At 48.2% G+C, this 17961-nt stretch overlaps 1 protein-coding gene across 2 annotated transcripts in view; it reads left to right on the top strand.

Moving 5' to 3' along the window:
• Positions 1 to 17961, top strand: part of Ext2 (exostosin glycosyltransferase 2) — a 136019-nt gene that overhangs the window by 92395 nt on the left and 25663 nt on the right. For both annotated transcript variants that reach the window (XM_047518674.1, XM_047518673.1), the window contains exon 10: positions 5117 to 5283. In XM_047518674.1, coding sequence (XP_047374630.1) covers positions 5117 to 5283 — 167 coding nt within the window. The remainder of the gene's footprint in view (positions 1 to 5116; positions 5284 to 17961) is intronic.

Genomic DNA, 17961 nt, shown 5'->3' with positions numbered 1-17961 from the left:
GTGCGGGGAGGTGGGAGCAGGGTGGCAGAGGGCGGCCTCTCCCCAGAGAAGGGGCTGGGCCTCTGCTTTGCTAGTCAGCCCCTTGACTATGGGTGGGTCGTTTTTATAGAAGGAAGGTCGTGGGAGGGAATGTCCCTGGGCCCCCCACCCCCATCACTCACATGCTTTGCGCCTCCAGCTCAGCCCACAAGCCTGCAGGGGAGGTGGAGCTGCAGGTTCTGGGGCAGAGGCCAGGGAACACCGAGGACTCACCTGTTCCAGAACGCCTGCGTGTCCTCAAACATCACCCCGTGCCCTGGGACGCTTGCTGTTGTCGTTCGCCAATCAGAAATCAAATAAAACTAAAAAATGCCAAGGAGCCTTCTTACACCCGTTGCTTATTAGCCCCTTGGGCATAAAGTGAACTATTTATTTGAGTTGAGTCACTTCTCTGGGGCAGGTACGGAGAAAGGAAAGGTCTTTCCCTTCTGTCTCGGCCCAGGCGTGTGTGCCGGCCTGACTACAGGCACGGGCCCAGGTTGTGGAGCTGCGTGTTCAGTTTTAATTTTGGTAGACCCTACTAAAGTGCAGTGCTTGACTTCATGACCAACAGTCTAGTTTGTTTTTTAGATATTCTGGCTCTGGGGAGGAAAGGAACCCTTAATTGATGAGGCCTGGTTTTGACACGCGTTGCGATGGGCCCGCTCTTTTCTGAGGGTGGTTTTCGGGTCAGGCTCTGGCTCCAGCAGTGTGGTTGTTGGGGGAACATGAACCAGCTTGATCTCCTTCGGGCAGTTGTTCAGCTGGTAAATGGGGCTGTCAGCTCCGGTCCCCGTGCCAGCAAAGCATCTGATTTTTCACGTACAGCATTAGTAGCATGTATATTAAAAAAAAAAAAGTCAAAGACTTTGAAATATTAGAGGTGAAATTGATGTTTTTCACTTTCTCTACCTTTAGTGAAATAAATGTCGTGGTTAACCTGTCTGCTGCGGGGAGGGCTGCGAGGCTGCCGTCTGCGCCTCCCACTGTCCCCGTCCAACCAGGTACTCTCTGCTTTTGGTTACAGTCAAGTCTAAGTCGCTAGACTTGACGTTTAAGTAAATACTTAGAGGAGGCAATAGGAATTTCCAGTGAGCTCTCGTCACACGGGTTTTGAGCTCCGTCGATAAAAGGGCAGGCTCCTGCCTCCCCACCCGGCTCCAGTCCCCAGGCCCCGTGGAGGCCGAGAGCGCCTGCCTGGGCTTCGTCCAGGGAGCTGCAGCGCCCTACGCTTCAGAAAGGGCCACTCGGCCTGTAGCCTTAATCGACTTCAGTTTTAAATTTGAATTGACATTAAGGGACGCCCAGCGTCAGAGGCAACCCTCACAGCCCTTACTGGCAGGGCGGGCTTGTCAGGATGGCCGGCCCCGGGGCAGCGGAGTAGAAGCAGCAGCTGCCTTCCGTGGAGTGGGAACCCGCTGTGCCCTGCGCAGTCGGGAACTCCTGAAGCAGGTTGAGGGGTTTTGTGTGGAGATGATCTAACATTTTGCTTTGTGTATTGACAGTGATTGGCAGGATAGGCTTGGGGTCATCTTCAGCCAATCTGAATGTGCTGCCGTACTTTGGCCAAGTTACAGAAAGTCCCTCTTTTTTACATCTTTCTTGGCATCCAACACGGAGAAAACTTAATCAGTATACTTAAAAAAAGACTTGTCTGCCGGGTGTGGTAGCCCACGCCTATAACCCCAGCCGCCGGGGAGGCCGTGGCAGGAGGATGCCAGGTTCAAAGCCAGCTTCAGCAATTTAGTGAGGCCCTAAGCAACTCAGTGAGACCCTGTCTCTAAATAAAATATAAAAAGAGCTGGGGATGTGACTCAGTGTTAAAGTCCCCTGGCTTCAGTCCCTGGCACCAAAAAAAAAAAGTCCTTGATGCAAGGAGTCCTTTTTCTCCCTAGCTGGTCCAGAGCTGCACTGTGAAGCTATCAGGTCACCTGGCTCAGCGTTTGTCTTTCATCTGTTCAGCAGCGTCTTTGAAGCATCCTTCCCAGGTCGCTGTGTGCATAGAAGGCGGCCCTCGTGTCTGCCTGCTGCGGGTCCACAGGACGAGCTGCGAGAGGCAAGGGCGGCCGTCCTCTTGGTGTGCAGGAGTGGGGAAGGAGGCCAGCTGGCCCAGCAGCAGCCCAGAGCCTGAGGGTCTGACTTTGACACGGTCTCCGTCTGTGTCCCTGTCCTCTTGGGCCTCTTCAAGGTATCAGCAGAGGAGTGGGGCTCCTGGGGCTCCACAGCCTCCGGCTGTGCTCCCTTTGGGAGCCACCGCTGCGCAGACCTGCCTCAGACAGGGGTGCCGTCACCTTCCAACACAGCGAGACTCACTCTGCGGTTCCAACTGTGCCCCGTGTCATCTCCCTGGCTTCCGTCACTCTCTAAAACGTCCCCATCAGACTTAGCAGGGACGAGTGAGCCCTTTATGGACATTGTCTCAAGTAATTCTTCAGAGGCAGGTAGCTGAAGAATGAGGGCGACCCCGTGGGGCGAAGATGCCGTGACGCCCCAAGAGAGTGTCCACCGCCCAGCATGGGGCGTCCTGCCCCCAGAGCAGCGGGCCTGTTCTCCACACGGGGAGAGGGGCTGCTTGTTACCCTGGGCAGGCGACGTGTCCAGGGTTCTTCGTTACTCAGTTTTGTGGGTAAACTGAAATGACATGAAATGCCCTCGGTTCTGCTTATCTAAAGGTGGACGTGGATAGCTTGAGCTTGGCCACCACTGCACAAGGCTCAAGAAACCCTCTGGTCCTGTAAGTAGACATGGACTCTCCAGGGGACGTGCAGCTGGCCGGGGCTGTCTGCCGCGCACGCTTTCCCCCTCAGCCGGGCCAGCGCAGGTGGGGTCATCAGTCCTTCCCCGCCGTGGAAGAAGCAGGCAGAGTGGTGGACTTGTTCAAGGTCGTCCAGCCGGAAACGGGAGGCCTGAAGCCGCTGCAGGCCTGTCTTGCTGTGTGTGCCCGGTCCCTGGAACCCTGGCCCACGACGGGGCTGTCTTCCTTAGTCCCTCATCTGATGTCGACCAGAAACCAGACCACAGTTCAAGCTTCTCGGGTGAAAGGACGCCTGTGTGCTGACGGCATTTCCTTCATCTGAGGACGTTTATGTCAGGAAACTCACCCGGTAACTCACCAGTGAAGTGGCTTATGACTATGGAGGCCGTGGAGAAAATTCTCTTTCCATCTGCCCTGTGGTCAAGGTTCGGTTAGAAGACAGAAACCACAGTGATTTGAATGGGAAAATTTTAATATAAAGAGTGATAAACGTGTCACAGGATTTGTCTGTGAACCTAATAAAGAGAACGCTGTGATAGGAAGATGATGGGAAGTGACCCTGGAGCCCCGTCCCAGCTGGGCGGAGTGCAGACTGTTGGCAACGCAGAGCTGAGGCCCACGGGTGGGCAGTTTGCTGAGTCCTGCAGGCCAAGATGAAGGCGGGAAGCCAGCCCTGCTCGGACACCACAGCCTCCATGGGCAGCTGCCTGCGGGTGTGACTGGCCCTGCTGGAAACCGGCCAGGCTGCAGCGTAGTTCACCCAGAGACCCCTGGAGGACCTCAGCTGAGGCGCTGGAGCCTCCACAGAGCTCGAGGGAAGCCGCCTAGGGGTGCCACTCAGACTTGCTGGAGGGTAGTGCCACTGCCCGCCCACCTGCTGGCCACACAGGAGCAGCCAGAAAAGCCCCTTCCCTCTCCACCTAGAGTCAGCTACTTTGGGGCTCTCAGTCACTTTTAAGAGCATGAGGGACTTCTGAAACCCAGAAGTCTGAGAACCAGTGGAGTAGAAGGCAGGGCTGCCCCCTCCTTTGTTTTGGAGATTGTGGTGTGGGGTTTGAAGGATCCGGGATGGTAGCTGTGTCGGGGTTCATTCATCGGAGGTAAGGAGTGAGGTGCAGGCAAGAGGGTGAGGCTGGTGAGGCGGCTGACCTTCACCGGCCTGTTCCAGTGGAGGGAAGCCTCGTTCACCAGCTGGGCATGGCCACACAAGCTCCTTGACCTCTCCGAGTCACGTGAACACCGCACTGAAGAGAACTTCTGCCCCACAGCGTGTCAGGAGCGTTGAATGACAAAGGATCTGGCACATGCTGGCTAAGTAATCAAGGTCCCCTTCGTACTTATTTAATTATCCTAAGAAGGGACTTGCTTAAGATTCCTAGGTGATGCGGAGCGCAAGTCTCCAGTCTCTCACTTACCCCGGAGAGTCTTACTGAGGAGGTGCCAGGAGTGCAGCTAGAGGTGACCCATTGCGTCCTTCTTTTGGACTTGACTGCTTTTTGAGGTTCTTGGCCGTAGGCTCATTTAAAATCAAGCACGTCTTAACTACAGGGCCTGCCGCCTCACAGCCCAGGCCCGGGCCAGGCGTTCCGCCTGTGGTCAGCAGGGCTGCCTCTTCCCCTGGCCTTGCTGTGTTCTCCTTCAGGGTGGTGACTCTGGAGTGGACACGGGCATCTTGGGGCCTCACAACCCACAAAACCTAGATAGTCCCTTAAATGCCTGATGGACTTTTTGAAAGCAGTACGCTACCTGGCTTTCCTGTTCTTTCCTGCAAGTGTCAGGTGGAGAAGGAACTGTGTCTGTGAGGAACCCCACCGTCTGTGGACATCACCACCGTATCAAAGAAGGGTCGACTTCACGTCCAGCTAAGGGCCACGTCCGGCTAAGGACCATGTCCACCAGCACGAACCTGCCACTGCATCGCTCCGGTCATTTCAAAGTAGACGGGAGGACACACAGGCGAGCCATGGGGTGTGTTCCTTCAGGACACAAGAAGACCCTCCTAGCAGACCTGGGAACTTGGCATTTACTCTGTGACGTGGTCGTCCACACCCAGTGAGTCAGGAGGAAGGAGTGGAGCCCGGGGACCCCATGTTCCTCGTTCAGGCAGTGTTGGAGTCGGTGGTGTTGTGAGGATGTGGAGAGGGTAGAGGTACGGCCTGTGGCTCTGTTCTCCGGCTAGGACGAGGACGCACACGTGGGACCCGGCCCCAGTCGCTGTGCCTCTGCACATGGCGGGGTCAGAGATGTCAGCGGCCTCCTCTCCCTGTGTGCTGGCGCCCGTGAGCCTGATCCCCTCGTAAAGGCTAGGCAGGTAGTGAGACCTTGCTTTTGTTTTTCTTCCAGATTCTCTCTGGCCCAAAATCCGGGTTCCATTAAAAGTTGTGAGGACCGCCGAGAACAAGCTGAGTAACCGATTCTTCCCTTACGACGAGATCGAGACGGAGGCCGTCCTGGCCATTGACGATGACATCATCATGCTGACCTCGGATGAGCTGCAGTTTGGATATGAGGTGAGCGGGTTTTAAACAGGACGGGGAAAGACTTCATATTTACAGATGTTTTCTTGTCTCTCCAGAAAAAGGCATTACATTTCATCCTCCAGAGTCGTGATTTCCAAACTCTCCCAGTGGAGTTCAGACACCAGGCATGAGAATGTGGATTATGAAACTGATCTTTAAAACCTCAGGGAAAACTCAATTCCAAAATGACAACTGGGCCCTCCCTTGGTTTGGGGAACTCCCAGAGAGAGTCCCAGGGGACGTTTTCAAAGAGTGTCCATAGCCTTTAACAAGCACCTAATTGATGTCTCCTCGAACAGCACTTCCCGGGCTCTGCAGCTGGGCCCCGCAACAGTAGAAACGACCTCAGTCAGCTAAGTTGCCGGGGACGCCGACAAACAGAAAACAGACCCGCCGGTGGCTCACTGTCTGAGTTCTGAGTGGAGGGGCCACCGCCTGTCTTCAGGGAGAAACACTCTCTATCACCGCTCACTCAGGGCGGCTGATGGATGAGGCTGGGTTCAGGGGTTAAGTATGGAGACCAGCAAAGGTCTCCCCAGGGGAAAGTGCCAGAGCCTCGGCCTGGCGAGAAGCAATCCAGTTGACGAGACCCGTCAGGGAGGATGTGCGTGCAGCCTGCCGGGGACACAGAGGCCCGCGCTGCAGGGGTGCACACGGTATCAGTCCGGCACAGCGGAGTGTAAAAATCAATTAGCTCCAGCCGGCACAGGGGAGAGTGCTGAGGTCTGTCCCTGGGGTCCCCCTGTCTTTGGGAGAGAGGAACCATCTTCTTCAATTTACCCAGGATTTGTTGGATTTAGAGTTCTCGAGGAATCATGAAATCGTGTTACGTGAAGCCATATTTACTACATGTTTATTATAGAAATTTATTTTCCCATCTTTAAATCAAAGGTGAGTTTTAAGAGCAAGAAGTAGGAACCCCCACCACCACCACAACCAAAAATTAAAAACTTAAGTTTTCCTAGTTTTTTTTTTTTTTTTTCTTTTTAACATAGCACCATTTGAGTATAAGAGAAATTGTTCTCAGATAGGTTGGTGTGTGGCGCGTGGGCACTGCAGTGCTGGCCAGCGGGAGGCACGCGGGGCAGAAGAACCAGTAAGACCTCTTGGGGTTTACTTCGTTCACAGGAGGCGGCCTGTACGCGATTATGTCTGGGGTGCTGGGTGAGATCTGGTCTACTGTTGTCCCAGCTTTTAAAAACAGATTGCCTACTTGTTTCTCTAGTCAGTCTTGGGGAAAAGACTGATTTTTTCTGCCAGCATTTTCTCTCTCCGTTGCATGTCATGGCTTTAAACTGTGTTTATTTTTGTGGCAAAAGTGGAAGAGGAATGTTCAGGACGATGAGCCAGGTGGACAGAGTGCTGCCTGTTTGGTATTTTCAGCTGGTCTAAAGACGTCTGATAAGAGAAAGGTGGACTGAATGCCTTCCCAGGGTTTCTTTCAACCTCCAGTGGAAACCTTGGGATCTCAGGAATGTTGACGCCTGGGGTCTCTGCCGACCTTGAGCTTGTTGGTGCAGTGAAGGGTGTGTGGGGGAGAGGGGCCGGCACCTGGACAGAGCTGGCGTCACGGTGCTGTCCTCTGATGCCTGGGTGGGCTCCACATCCCCTCTGAGGAGTAGCACATCCAAACAGTGAGATCAGGAAGCGGCCCCTCCAGATGCTGGGCAAGAGCACTTCCGTAGTAGCTCCCTTCTATACACTGCTTCCCACATTCCCTTCAGTGTCTCAGCTCATGCACACTGCCTCCATTTTTTCTCCAGTGGGAAATAGAAGGACAGTGTTGTTTTTCTTATTCTGTGATCAGACTAAATGGGTGCAGTGGTACACACCTGTTATTGCAGCAACTGGGGAGGCTGAGACAGGAGGATCGCCAGTTAAGGCCAGCCTCAGCAACTTAGGCCCCAAGCAACTTAGTAAAACTATTTCAAAAAATAAAAAGGTCAGGGGAAGTAACTTAGTGCTGAAGTTCCCTGGGTTCAATCCCCAGTACCAAAATAAAACAAAAGGAAAAAAACCAAGGTTAGATAACTTGCCTGACATCTTATAGCCAATAAGTGGGAGAGCTGTGATTTAATCAAAGTTTAGACCAATTTAAATTGAAGTTATCTGAAGTTTGTGCTGCCTTTCTTGACGAGATCACCCTGAACAACATCTGTCAGAACACTGGTTCTCGAAAATAGCACTTAGAGCCACCAGCGTGTGTACCCATCACCAAATTGTCTTGAAGTTAAGGCAAATGGGTTTCTCAGACACCCCATCGACGACGCTTTTCAGTCTTTATCATGTTACTTCCTTGTATTTTTATTTGTAGACGGACACAGTGCCTTCCTTTTATTTATTTACTTTCATGTGGTGCTGAGGATCGAGCCCAGTGAGGCGGCACGTCACCACCGAGCCCAGCCCGGCTTCTCTTCTTGTACATGAAGTGGGATCAGGGTAAGCTAGGGCTCCTCCTGACCAGGTCTCTTCTTTGTCACTGTGCAGTTTACGACCATGGACCTGAACCTCTGTGTCTTAGTTTATTCTTACATAAAGTGGCAGTGACAGCACCTGCTTCCAGGGTCATCGTGTGCGTTGGGTGGATGACACAGGGCCCGCCACGTGGACGGCACCCACGGGTTCCTGGTGAACAGGAGGTCGTGGGCCGGGCGGCCACCGTTGTCTTCACAACTGCTCTTCCTTTCATTACCTGTTCCCGAATCTGCTGTGATCCATGGGAGGTGGCTGTTTCCATTATTTAGAGGGGACGTGTGTCTTCTGAAGAGGATTCTCACAAGACGAGGTGCTCCTGAATCCTCTTTTTTATGCCGAAGTTTGGGATTCATTCTCCTGTGGGAATTGGGAGCAGGCTTGCCTGAGTAAGTCGATGAATAGATCAGGTGAAGGAAGGCTGCCTTAGGGGAGCTCCCTGGGACCAGAGCCAGCCCCGCGGCGCGTTCCACATAGGTGCCGTCTCTGGGTCACGTCCGTTCTGTCAGGCTCTGCTCGTCCTTCCTCACTCGCTCAGGGCTCTCATCCCAGAGGCGCTTACGTTAGGTCCCAGCACTCCGTGCCTCCTTCTGAGCAAAGCACTGGTTGTGAGCTGTGTTGTCAGTGCCCGCGTGTCCTTCTGGAGCGTGAGCACCACTGGGCATGTCCGTGGCTGTCGTGTCCACGACTGCGTCCTCCATGCCTGACCCGGTTCCTTGCACTCCACAGTTTCTGAGTAATATTTGATGAAGGAATAATCTCCCATCATCAGCATGAGTGTAGAAGATGTGAAATGATTGTTTTGACCTGCATGCCCTTCTTCCTTATGGTGATCCAGGTCTGCATACAACCATTTTGTAAAACAGCTTAAAGTCTAAAATTTTAAACATCTGTTAGTCTGTTTTTATTTCTATAACAAAAATCCTTGAGGGTGGGTACCTTTATAAAGGAAAGAGGTTTATTTAGCTCATAGTTTTGGGAGACTCAAGGGCAAGGCAGCAGCATTGGCTTGTCTCTGGTGAGAACCTCAAGGCAGATGATGGCACAGTGGCAGGAGTGTATATGGAAGAAAGATCACATCTTAAATCAAAGTCAGAGAGCAATTCAGGGGTCCAGCTCCCTCTTATAACCGCTTATTCTCAGGAGGGCTCAGGGGACCCAAGAGAGTACCTTGATTACCCTTCCAACTGTAGCACCCGCAAGGACCTGAGAACCTCCTTTTAGGCCCCATCTGTTAAATGCTCTGCATCACCAAACCGAGGACGTCCTCTGACACACAAACCCTATGGGAAAAATCGTATCTAGAGCATAACAATGTCTGCCACATGACCCAGCCATTCTTCCTGTGGGTTTACCCTAGAGGAATAGGAGTATATGTCAACACAAATACCCGTATACTAATATTTGTAGCAGCTTTTATTTGTAATATTCAAAAAATGGAAGGAGCAAAACCCCGATGTCTGTCAGTAGTTCAGTGGGTAACAAAAGGCAATATATCCATGCAGTAGAATACAGCTCAGCCATAAATCAGAATGAGCTGTTAATACAGGCAGCATGAGTGTACTAACACTGTATTATGTATTATGCTGAATTAATGAAGCAAGATGAAAAATAGAACATCCTTGGTGATTCTGTAGGTATAAAATCGTAGAAATGCAACATGGTGACCGGAAGACAGGTGGACGACTGGAGAAAGGGTGGAGAGCGTCGGGCCGTAAAGGGTGGGTGGAAGAGCAGCAAAGGGAAGGGAAGGCGGAGGAAGTGAAGGGCTTGATTTTCTTAATTGGGGTGATGGTCTTACTGATATATGTCAAAACATATCAAATTATACACTTGAAATATGTTCATTTATCGTATGTCAGCTATATTTCTAAAAGTCTAACAAAAAAAATCACAGTCTTGCAGCTGAAAAAAAATTAAATACTTGAAATTTTAACAAGGTGTATGTATGCTAGATAAGTCAGTGAGACCTACAGACATTGCTGAAGGAAGTCGCAGAACAGGCTCATGGGAGGACGTGTGTGCTCAGGGACCCGGGCTTACTGTCATTAAGAGGGAGCTCTCACCCCTCGTTCTGAGGGTTCAGAGTAGTCCCCACCAGAGTCGTGAAGGCTTCGGTGACTGTTGTGAGATTGGCAAGCTAGCTCTAGAAGTGAAAAAGACAAAGCCGCAGGACTTCTGCTGCCTAATTTGAAGCCTTCTATCAAGCTACAGTAATCAAGACCCTGTGGTACCAGTGTAACGTTAGACACACAGGTTAATGAAACAGAAACAGACCACACAAGGATGGTCAGTTCATGTTCAGTAAAGAAGCCAAGTCCGTTTGGTGTTGAGAAGACAATCTTTTCCTTGAATGAATGGTGCTGCAACAATTTAGTAGTCAGAAGTTTTTAAAGATTTTTCAGGGCTGGAAATGTAGCTCAGTGGTAGAGTGCTTGCCCAGCACGTGTGAGACCCTGGGTTCCATCCCCAGCACCCCCATCGCCCTCCCAAAAAAGATGGACCCAATAGTGCACACCTGTAATCCCAGTGAGTCAGGAGTCTGAGGCAGGAGGATCGTGAGTTCAAAGCCAGCCTCAGCAAAAGCAAGGCACTAAGCAACTCAGATCCTTTCTCTAATTAAACACAAAATAGGGCTGGGGATGTGGCTCAGTGGTTGAGTGCCCGAGTTCAATCGCCTGTACCAAAAACAACAAGAACAAAAAATTATGACTCTTACCTCTTGCCATATACAAAAATTTAACACAAAATGAATAATGGATTCTAATTCCAAATGCAAAAGCTAATATAAACTAATTTAAGCCTGTCACAGTGACATATACTTGTAATGCCAAGGACTTGGGTGATTGAGGTAGGAGGATCTCAAGTTCAAGGCTAGCCTGATCTCAGTGATCTCTGTCTCAAAATAAAAAGGACTGGGATGTAGCTCAATGATAGAAAGCCCCTGGGTTCCAGTACCACAATAAATAAATTAATAAGTTAATTGAAGAAAACAGGAGAAAATTTTAGTGTACTTAGGCAGTGATTCTTAATTTGGAGACAGGTTGTACAACATTAAAAAATGGTTAAGTTGAATTTAATAAAAATTAACACCACTTAGAAAAAAGACATCTAAGAAAATAAAAGAACAAGTCAAAACATGTGTGTGATAAAGGAATTGTACCCAAAATATATAAAGAACTCTCAAAACTCAATAAAAAGAAGATAAAGAGCAACGAAAGCAAAAATAGATGATGAATTGCATCAAATTAAAAAGCTCATTTACGGTAAAGGAATCAGTGAAAGGCAACATTATTCACAATAGCCAAAATATGAAATCATCCAAAGTGTCTATCAACTGATGAATAAATAAAATGGATATATATACGATGGCATACGATTGGGCCTTAATGAATAAAAGTCTGTCAACAGCAAGACCATGGAGAATCTAGAGGATGGCTATGCTGTGTGAAATAAGCATGGTAAGTCAACTATATTCCACTGCTGTGCCACGCAGGTGAAACAGTGCTCAGGAAGGAAATTCACAGCATCAAATACTTGCATTAGAAAAACAATAAAGGTCTGAAATCAGTGACCAAAAGTTCATTCTACCGTAGGAAGCTAAGGAAAAAGATGATAAACTAAACTCAAAACAATTAGAAGGAAGAAATAATAAAGGTAGTGCTAAAATAGTAAAGTAGAATCCAGACCAACAGAGAAGGTAAACAGGTCCACAGGTGGCTTTTTGAAAAGATCAACAAAGTGGATCAACTGGCTAGCCTCTTAAAAAGAGAAGGAGAAGGTAAGTGTTCACTATAAGGAGTGAAGAGAAAATAAGGGAGTATTGTCATTACAGCCTTGCAGGCATTAAGACAATACCATGAAAATTTACATGCTTTGGAAGACTTCTTTGAAAATTGCAATTTGCACAAAACTCAACAGAACATATGGGTAATCTTCTGTTAAAGAAATTCGGGTTGTTATAAAGTTTCCCACTAAGAAAATTCTAGGTCCAGATGGTTTTACTAGTGATTTCTTGAGGACAATATAAAGGTTCAGATAGGGGGAAAAAAAACATGGGGGTAATTAGCTTGTTGTGTTTCACTTGTGGATAAGGCCCACCCACAAGCTATTTGGAACTCATAAGTGACTTGTCAAACAAATATCATCTCCCATTTAGTGGGTGGCACTGGTATGGTCAGGACTCCTTGATAAAGATAAAAAACACCCAAGCATTTTCTTTCAGATTCTTATATTCACAAACAAGAATTCATATCAGTCAGGAAAACAGAATCCATATTAGCTGTTTCAACTGGATGAATTTAATATATGAAGTTCTCTGATACACTGATGTCAGAGCTAAAAGAACAGAAAGGGGAGGCTGAAAGTATGTAGAGCTGATGAGTCCTGGCAGCATCTGTGACCCACAGGACTGGAGGAGCAGGAAGGAAGGGCAGAGGTCAGGGTCATTAGGACCTAGAAACTTGGAGTAGGTCTATCCAGGGCTGGGTTCTAGACTCCTGAGCAGGGGCCGCTGGCTGGCTCTTGCCAGTACTCTTGAGGGGGCAAAAAGAGGCTGGTTCTAGGAACGTTGAGAGAAAGAGGTCAGAACCACCTGCAGCTGCCGAATGAATGATACACTGTCCTAAAAAGTGAGCAAAACAGAAAGAAGGTTCCTTTTTTTCCCCATTTTTCCAGTCTCACTACTGTCCCCTATTGACAGAATCTAACAGGAAACCACCTAGTAAAGGTAAAATGTAATTTGCACAGTCTCAACCTCAGCATCACAAAGCAGAATTTAGAAAGGGTTTGGAGATGTGGGACTGCAGGACAAAGATTAATAACTAGCACAGTCTGCCTCTTCAGCTACTTAGCATCTTTACCCATCCTTCTACAATCTTAAACTTTGGATATGAGGCTCCCCAAAAACTCCTGTGTTAATGCAGGAGTTGAAAAGATTAGATTATAGGATCTGTAACCTTCTCAGTGAAGTAATCCATTTGATGAATTAGTAATTAGAAATGACTCCTGTACTAATTGACAAGCAGATGGGGCATGGTTGGAGAAAGTCAGTCACTGGGGGCATATGTCCTTGGGGATTATATCTTGTTCCCCTGACTCCTCCCTCTCTCTTCTTGGCCACCATGAGCAGAGCATTGCTCCTCTGCCAAGCCCTTCCATCATGTTCTACCACACCGTGGACCCAAAGCTGTGGAGTTGAACAGCCATGGGACTTGAATTCTCCGTAACCATGAGCCCAAAATAAACTTTGTTCCTCTAACCTGTAGTTGTCAGGTATTTTGGTGATAGCAATAAAAATCTAACTAACACAGAAATTAATACCAGAAGTGGGGTCCTTGTTGTGACTAACCTGACCATGTGGTTTAGAAGCCTTTGGTACTGGTTTGTGGGAAGAGTTGGGAAAATGTTGAAGATGCAAGCTGGAGAAAACTTAGGATGTTGTAAGTGGAATTTAATGGGCAATTCTGGTGGGAGCTCAGAAGAGCAGAATGTTGATAGGAATGTGGAGAATAAAGGCTGTGCTCATGAGGTTTCAGTGGGGAATAAGACCTCTATTTGAGGCCTAATTCGTGTTACATTCTGGCAAAGGAATTGTCTCTATTTTGCCCATTTAAAGTTGGTGGACTAATTAATCTGTGGAGGAAATTTCAAGGGAGCACAACATCAAGGTGGTTTCATGAATACTGCTGGCAGAATTTACCCAGGTTTACTCTGAGAATTGGAATAAAAAAAGTAGAGCAGGATTTTTAAAACTTGCAGTTTGATCAGAAAAGTGCACATAAAATTGGGACCAAGGAAGGTGTGGTTGCTGAAGAGATTACTACCACTAAAGAGAAGCCAAGTACTTTGCACATAGACAGTAGAAAAAAAGCCTTGAGGGCGTCTCAGAAATCAGCAAGACCATACCCGTGGCAGGCTGAAGGGTGTAGATGTGAAAGCTCATTTGAGACCCTGGGGGGCACCTTCCTCCCCCGGGGTACCTAGAAAGCTGTTCTTCCAGGATTTGTTTCACCACGCTCAGCCACCGAGGCACTCAGATGCCATTGCAACCATGGTCCCAAGGGGCTCAACTACTGGTCAAGCTGGTGACAGACCTGGACATCATCCATGGTGCTGCAGGAATGCAGGATGCTAGAGTCGGACTCACAGAGACCTCCACCAAGATTTCAAAGGACAGTCTGGGTGGCTGGGCAGAATGTGACAGAGTCGAAGTTCCTGTGGGCAGCCCCTGAGAGGGTGACGCATGAAGATGTGAGAGGAAAGCTGCAGTGGGGACCACGGAGACAAGGAGATGTCAGCATTGCGCAGCATCTGCTGAAGAAAGCTGGCAGCGACAGAACCAGGCTGAGAGGGAGGCCGTGTGGGCTGCACCCTGCAAGGCCATGCAGGTGGGGCTGCTCAGGCCTTCGGGAGCCTACATGTACCCTAGATGCTGGATGTGGAGTTACAGAGCCTGTTGTTTGTACAAGTGGGTTTCGGTCTTCCTTTCCTCCTATCCCTTTCTATGCCCCCCCATTCCACCTTTTTGGAATGGGAATGTTTACTCTGTATGTACTGGTTGTATGTAACTTGCTTTTGATCTTTACAGGGGCTTACAGCCAAGAGTTTGCCTTGAGTCTCAGAGCAGACTTTGGACTTGGATTTGAAGGCTATTTGGAACTGTTAAGATTGTGAGAACTCTGGGAGATGTAAATGCACTTTGCATTATGAGATTAGCATGCACTTTTGGAAACCAGGGGCATAATGTTCTGGTTTGGGTGTGAGGTGTCCCCCAAAAGCTCCTGTGTTATTGCAGGAGTTGAAAGGATTAGATTATGAGAGCTATAACTATTCAGTGGATTAATCCATTTGATGGGTTAATGATTTGAAAGGCCTGTTGCACTGGATAACTGCAAGCAGGTGAGGTATGGCTGGATGAATAGGTCACGGGGTGTGTGCCTTTTGGAATTATGTCTTGTCCCCTGTTGCCGCCACCGCCGCCTCCTGCTCCTCCTCCTGCTCCTCCTGCTCTTTGTTTCTATCTCTTCTTTCTCTTTCTCTCTCCCCCACCTTCTCCCTTCCTCCCTCTCTCTCTTTCTCTCCTTCCTGGCCACAGTGAATAAACAGTACTCCTTTGCCATTTCCTTCCCCCATGATGTTCTGCCTCACTTTGGGCCTAGAGCAATGGCGTTGGCTGACCATGGATGAAACCGTGAGCCCAAAATAAACCTTTCCTCCTCTACTTAGTATTTTGGTCACAGCAATGAAAATCTAACCCAGATTCAAGAACTTCCATAGCAGTGACTTCATGCATGTGTTAAGAAGATGCACTTGTCCTTTATATGTGACACCTCTCATTCTTCCCCACAAAGGGGAAGTGCAAAGTCCCAGTAGTGGTAGCAGCAGTCTCTGAGTAATTGTTAGTACCCTTTTTAACTTAGTCACAGTCTATTTAAATATTTCTTAACTTAAAAAATAAACTACAGGGGCTGAGATTGTGGCTCAGTGGTGGAGTACTTGCCTAGCATACATGAGGCACTGGGTTTGATCCTCAGCACCACATACAAAAAAACTGAATAAAATAAAGTCATAAACAAATAAACTATAGACTTCCTATTCTACACAAGATTGAGGAAGCATGTTCCTCTCTGTTCCTGACAATTACAACTAAAGCACTGGGTAAAACAGAGCAGCTAACAGAAGATTCTGAAATGTGGAAAAAGAAGACAGACGGGCAGGACCTCAGGACTTTAGAGCTGACCCAGGGATGAGTTCCTTTGGGTATCTTCTCTTTCTTCCCTCCTCTCTTCTCCCCTCCACCCTGCACATCCCAGCCTCCATGCCAGAGAAGACCTTAATGCCTGCAGGCACAGGTGAGAACTAACAGAACCACAATCACCAGAGCCCACCTTCTCTAGCCAGAGGACCGAGAAGAGGGGCCCTGGGAAGGAGCCACTCCACTTCAGGCAGACACCAGGGAGAAGCCGAAAGCCCGTCCAGCTCTTTGGCAGATGTCAGAAGAGTCTGGTCAACTACCCTACCCTGCACTAACAGGGCAGGACCAAAGGCACGCGCCTCTTCTTGCCCTGGCTTCACCACGACTGTGGGGTGGGACCTTATGGCCACCCGTGCCTGCTCTAAGTGGACGTCATCAAGCAGCTGTGCACTGGGCAGGAGTCTGCTCACCCCCTGCGGCCTGCACCAAGCACGGATGGCAAGAGGCAGCACTCTCCCCTTCACAGCTCAGTGGAGGGGAGATCGTGGGAGGGAGGGGCTGGGAATGGACTCATCAGTTTGTGTGTGAAGCCCTGGGCACCCTTCATCTCGCCCCACTCAGAGCACCACGTGCATGCAACTGTCTAGAGCAAACACAGGAAAACCTGTAAGAAATAAATGTGGTATAGAATGCTGCCCAGGTTTCCAGCGTGCCTCTGGACGGCACCCAAGTTGGGCAGAACAGAAGAGAATGGCATTCAGTCTACAGCCCACAAAAGTGGTCCAGAACGTGCTGCGCCTAAACTGTCTAAAATAGAAAATCAAGCAGGAACCAACAGCTCAAGCAGTGCTCAGAACAGTCCATTGTTTCTTATCTTGCCAGGACCAGGAAAACTGCAACTTCAATGAGAAAAGATCATTCACAGATGCCAACACCAGTTGAGGCAGATGTTGGAATTTTGATGAGAATTTTAAAGTAGCCATCATAAAATTGTTCTAACGAGCAACTGTGCACACTGTTGAAATAGTCTCAGCAAAGAAACAGAACTTATAAGGAGCCAAAAATTTCAGTACCCCAAATTAACACCTGTGGATGGACTCAATAGGAGGATGGACCTAACAGGAAAAAAACCAGTGACCTTGAGGATAAATCAATAGAACTGTCTAGTATGGACAACAGAGATAAAACAAATCTAAAAACATGGATAGAGCCTTGGGGCCTATGAACAGTCACAAAGTACATCATATCAGTGTCATGAGTTTCAGAAGAAGAAAAAGAATGTGGGGCCAAAAAGTATTTGAAGACATAATGACTGAAAACTTCCACAGTTTAGCAAAAGACATAGACCAAGCAAACCACACCCACAAAATAAGTTGTATACAGTTATACAGATTGTATAAAAAATGGCAGTACTTCTTTTTTTTTTTTTTTTTTTTGAGAAAAAAGGAAAAAAGTTTTATTGCTTTGCTTGCTACGGAGAAACACAGGGGACTCCTGTCCCAAAGGCTGTGATTCAGCAGGAACAGGGGGCTTTCTAAGGTGATTCAAAGGTTACAGTCCATGTGTTCTCTGTTGGAGTCATAATTCACTTGTTAATTTGGGAGATAGTCATTTCTGAGATCTTCCGTGGCAGTACTTCTTATTTCAAATAGTAATTGGAAAGGAAGAGGAGAGGAGAGGAGAAGTTGCTTGTATATGCTGGTGTAAATGCATAAGGAAGGAAGGAGGTCCGGCCACCGCTGCCTCCTTGGCTTCGGTAGCGTGGTGTGGATCTTGGTTGCTGTTTACAGCTTCTTCCAGCATCCTCTGTTGCTTCTTCCTTCCTTCCCAGCCAGCTCATGGAAGCTTTCCTGCCTACTCAGTCTCCTGAATGCCTCCAGTACCCCTCAGATCACTTCTTACATAGATTGTGTTTTCAAGGAATCTGTTCAGTCTGTATGAATTGGAAGATGTGTTGGGAGAAAGTATTTTGTAATATCGTTATTGTTTAGGATTTGGAAAGATGTTATCATTTCCAACATTGGTAATTTTTGCTTTTTCTCTTGGTGAGTCTTATTAGACTATCTGACCCAGTAAAGGTCTGTTTTGGTAAGTGTTCTACATATACCCAAACAGAGGGCTTCTTCTGCCTTGTGGATGTGATATTCTTACCAGGTCAACTAGGTAAGGGGAGTCACCCCACACTTTTAATTTGATCATATCAAAATACCCTCTTCTTATTCTTCCATGAAACAAGCCTTTATTGTTTTTGCAGTAAATTCATTATCTTAGCTTAAGTTAAAAATTGCTTAAGTACATTATTTGCTATGTAAGAACCAAAGAGAACATGCAGCAACCTTTTCTGCTGTAGCTTCAGAGAAATTTTAGAAAAACCCAAAGAGACAGAGAAATCTCCCCTTTAGGGACGTTTTCATAAAGGAGAAGACAGCCATCCTCTGGCATCTTGAGTAGTTTTACTAGCTGTGCCTGGAGACAGAACAGACAGGTGAGTGCCGGAGACC

Source organism: Sciurus carolinensis, chromosome 11 (assembly GCF_902686445.1).
Source record: "Sciurus carolinensis chromosome 11, mSciCar1.2, whole genome shotgun sequence".
Classification (NCBI taxonomy): domain Eukaryota; kingdom Metazoa; phylum Chordata; class Mammalia; order Rodentia; family Sciuridae; genus Sciurus; species Sciurus carolinensis.
Note: the sequence above shows the minus strand (reverse complement) of the source record. Positions and strands in the feature narration are given on the sequence as shown.